Source organism: Temnothorax curvispinosus, unplaced genomic scaffold, assembly GCF_003070985.1.
Source record: "Temnothorax curvispinosus isolate PA1 unplaced genomic scaffold, ASM307098v1 QBEX01011691.1, whole genome shotgun sequence".
In the NCBI taxonomy this organism is placed as follows: domain Eukaryota; kingdom Metazoa; phylum Arthropoda; class Insecta; order Hymenoptera; family Formicidae; genus Temnothorax; species Temnothorax curvispinosus.
Window position 1 is genome coordinate 14,381 of NW_020221471.1, and position 2,906 is coordinate 17,286.

The window sequence follows — 2,906 nt, forward strand, 5'->3', positions numbered from 1 at the left end:
GGCAACGGTGCGCTTTTCAGGGCGCCGATTGTAAAATGTGAAGTTGACAACAAAAGTGTCAATGTAAGTGTCAATTTCATTAATCAAAGAATATTGTGACATTTTCTTTTTATCAAAGAGAGATTTTATAATAATAATGAGTGATATAAGAAACATAAAGTGAGAAGTAATGTGGGCAAAAATAAGAGACAATTTGTGAAAATAAAAGTTGATAATAAACCGTACGTGATGAACTGAAGTGACATGAGCGCACAGCTTGCAGCGTTGCCAAATAATTCCTTGAAAGTCGCCATTAAAAATATTCATCTATAAGCCACATTTCAAGTCAACTTTTAACATAAATATTTTGTTTAAATATTCGGTGACTTTGTATTTTTATCGGCACTATCGAAAGTATAGAGTTTAGCGAATATGTAGCGCAGTTAATATTTAATATCGTAAAATATTTGATAAACAAATTATTACATTAAAATGTAGAAAATAGACTTTTTCGATAACGTCACATATAAAATATCGAATTTTCAAAGTCATAATTCTTCTTTATATGTTCGGTAATGTGGTTTAATTTTGCTGGCGTAAAAATATGCATTTTGACTCTCTCGTACCAAAAAATCAGTTAATTCTTAAGACTTTGGTGTCATGAAAGAAATACCTTAAAAAATAAAAAATGGAAATTTTTTGCCGATACTTGCTTATCACTACAAAATGCATGATATTAGTACAAAATTACCTTTTTCAAAAAAGGTAAAAAAAGGCGCCAAGTACACGCGTGGTTATTATATATATATTGACTCACCGATTCGATGCGCAACGGGCGGAGTTATGCAGCCACGTAGCTACGGTGATACTGTAACACACAAACATAAGATTTAAATTAAAATATCGCTCAAAATTATTAACATTTAAAAAGTTAATTCTTACGCGTCTCTAATTCGTCTTTTAATAAAATATATATTTAGCAATACAATTATCTGTTTATCGAAACAGATCTTTACGGGAATAAAATTTTAGATAACAAATTCTCTTTTTTTAATTACTTTTAATTTAAATAGTTTTAACTTTAAATTAAACAATTCCATGTGGAAACAAATTATTAATTTTATGTAGCTAAGAGATGATACTTACCCCAAGATTGCTCCGCCGGTGCCCGATGCCTCTCTCAGGCCTCCTCCTCCTCTCAGGACATCAGGTTTCCTCCTTCTTTTCTTCCTCTCCTCTCACCGCACAGGACACTCGCGAGAAACACTCGCGGATAATAAACTACAATCGCGCGCGGACTAATTATCAATAAAAGTCTTTCTCGCGCGATACTCTACGGCACTCCCGTTCAGAAAAGTCCTTTAGTCCGAATACTTATACGACACTCCCGAAGCAAACGCGACGAACCGGCTGCGGTTCGTTTGTTCAATTAAATCGGCGGACGAAGGGTACGTTAGCTTCCCCGTCTTTAGATTTTTATCCAAGCAGAACGAGCAGTTTTGCTTGGGTAAAATCATCGTACTGGGTACTGGGCCTTCCCACCTCGCCAAGGTCGTACCCGCGAGAAGTAAGTGCAGTTCCGTGAAAATTTGAAAGAATCGCGACGCCGATTGCCCCGATTCGTTTCGCGTTCATCACCACGTTACGTTAACGACGACGAAATGTTCGAAGACGTCGGTAACCTGGCGCGACACTTACGCGAATCAAGTGAATGGCCAGTAAAGACACGCCAGTTAATTAATCAAAAATACAATTAAAATTAAATATCGCACGCACAGTACGGGATCGAGCACGATAAATCTCGCGAATGTAAGCCTGCATTTAATACCTTGCACAACAAGAAGTCACGGATCGTTAACTTACGCGGCACAAAATACACGAAAATAAGAAATATTAATGAACGGGCGTTGTATCACGGCGGCATGTTATCACTCGAATCACTCAATATACGATTTCACGTTGTCACTCGGCCCTCTTTTCCCCCTTTGAAGAGAATCAGAGATAGATCGCACTACAATTCCGACACAGCGTTCAAAGCACGACACTATTCGAGAGTTCAGGATACATGGCGAGACGACCCCGTTGAAAAGATCAAGATGGAAATCCAGATGGTTATCCACATGGATAACCAAATAAAAATGTAGGATGGATTCGTATCGAAGCTCCCCTAGCGAAAAAGTATATTCCAAGGTATACAGAAATTTGTGTATCTTGGATATTCAGTTTATGTAGTATTTTGGCTTTATCCGTATACAGAGATTCAATATAGGCATATTCAGTCGTGTGTATTCCGCATACAGAAATTTGTTTATCTTGTATATTCAGTCTGTGTAGTATTTTGGCTTTATCCGTATACAGAATATAGTATATTCAATATAGTATATTCAGTTGTGTGTATACGGAATACAATATAGGTATATTCAGTCGTGTGTATACGGATTACACACGAAACTAAAAGAAATAAAATACATAAGAAAACTTTCACTGAAAATCGTATTTACTCGTATAATAGAGAGTATAATATTAAGTATAATTATATTATAAAATATCTGTTATAAAATTTTAAGCTGTATATAAGTTTCCACCATCAAGGTTTTAATTGATTATTCATTTGCAGTGCATCTCTTGCCAGCCTTTCTTGTCTTGCTTTTTCACTCTTCTTAAGGTTGAAGGCCTTTCTTCCGATATGATAATTGATTTTTGTTGGTGTTATTCGTTCACTCTTTGGATCCGCTGATTCTTTGTTCAAAATATAATACCTCCGCATTTGAGCTCCTAAAAACAAATTCAGCATTTATTTACAATAATAAAAATTATCCAAATACACACAAACACACACACACACACACACACACACACACACACACGCACGCACGCACGCACACACACACACACACACACACACACACACACACACACACACACAC

The 2,906-nt window shown here is 36.3% G+C and overlaps 1 protein-coding gene across 1 annotated transcript in view; it reads right to left on the reverse strand.

The window, feature by feature from the left end:
- Nucleotides 1-2,566: 2,566 nt before the first annotated feature.
- Nucleotides 2,567-2,906, reverse strand: part of LOC112461721 — a gene marked incomplete at its 5' end in the record, with an annotated part of 1,674 nt that continues 1,334 nt past the window's right edge. Inside the window, one exon of the mRNA XM_025027064.1 lies at nt 2,567-2,754. Coding sequence (XP_024882832.1) covers nt 2,567-2,754 — 188 coding nt within the window. The remainder of the gene's footprint in view (nt 2,755-2,906) is intronic.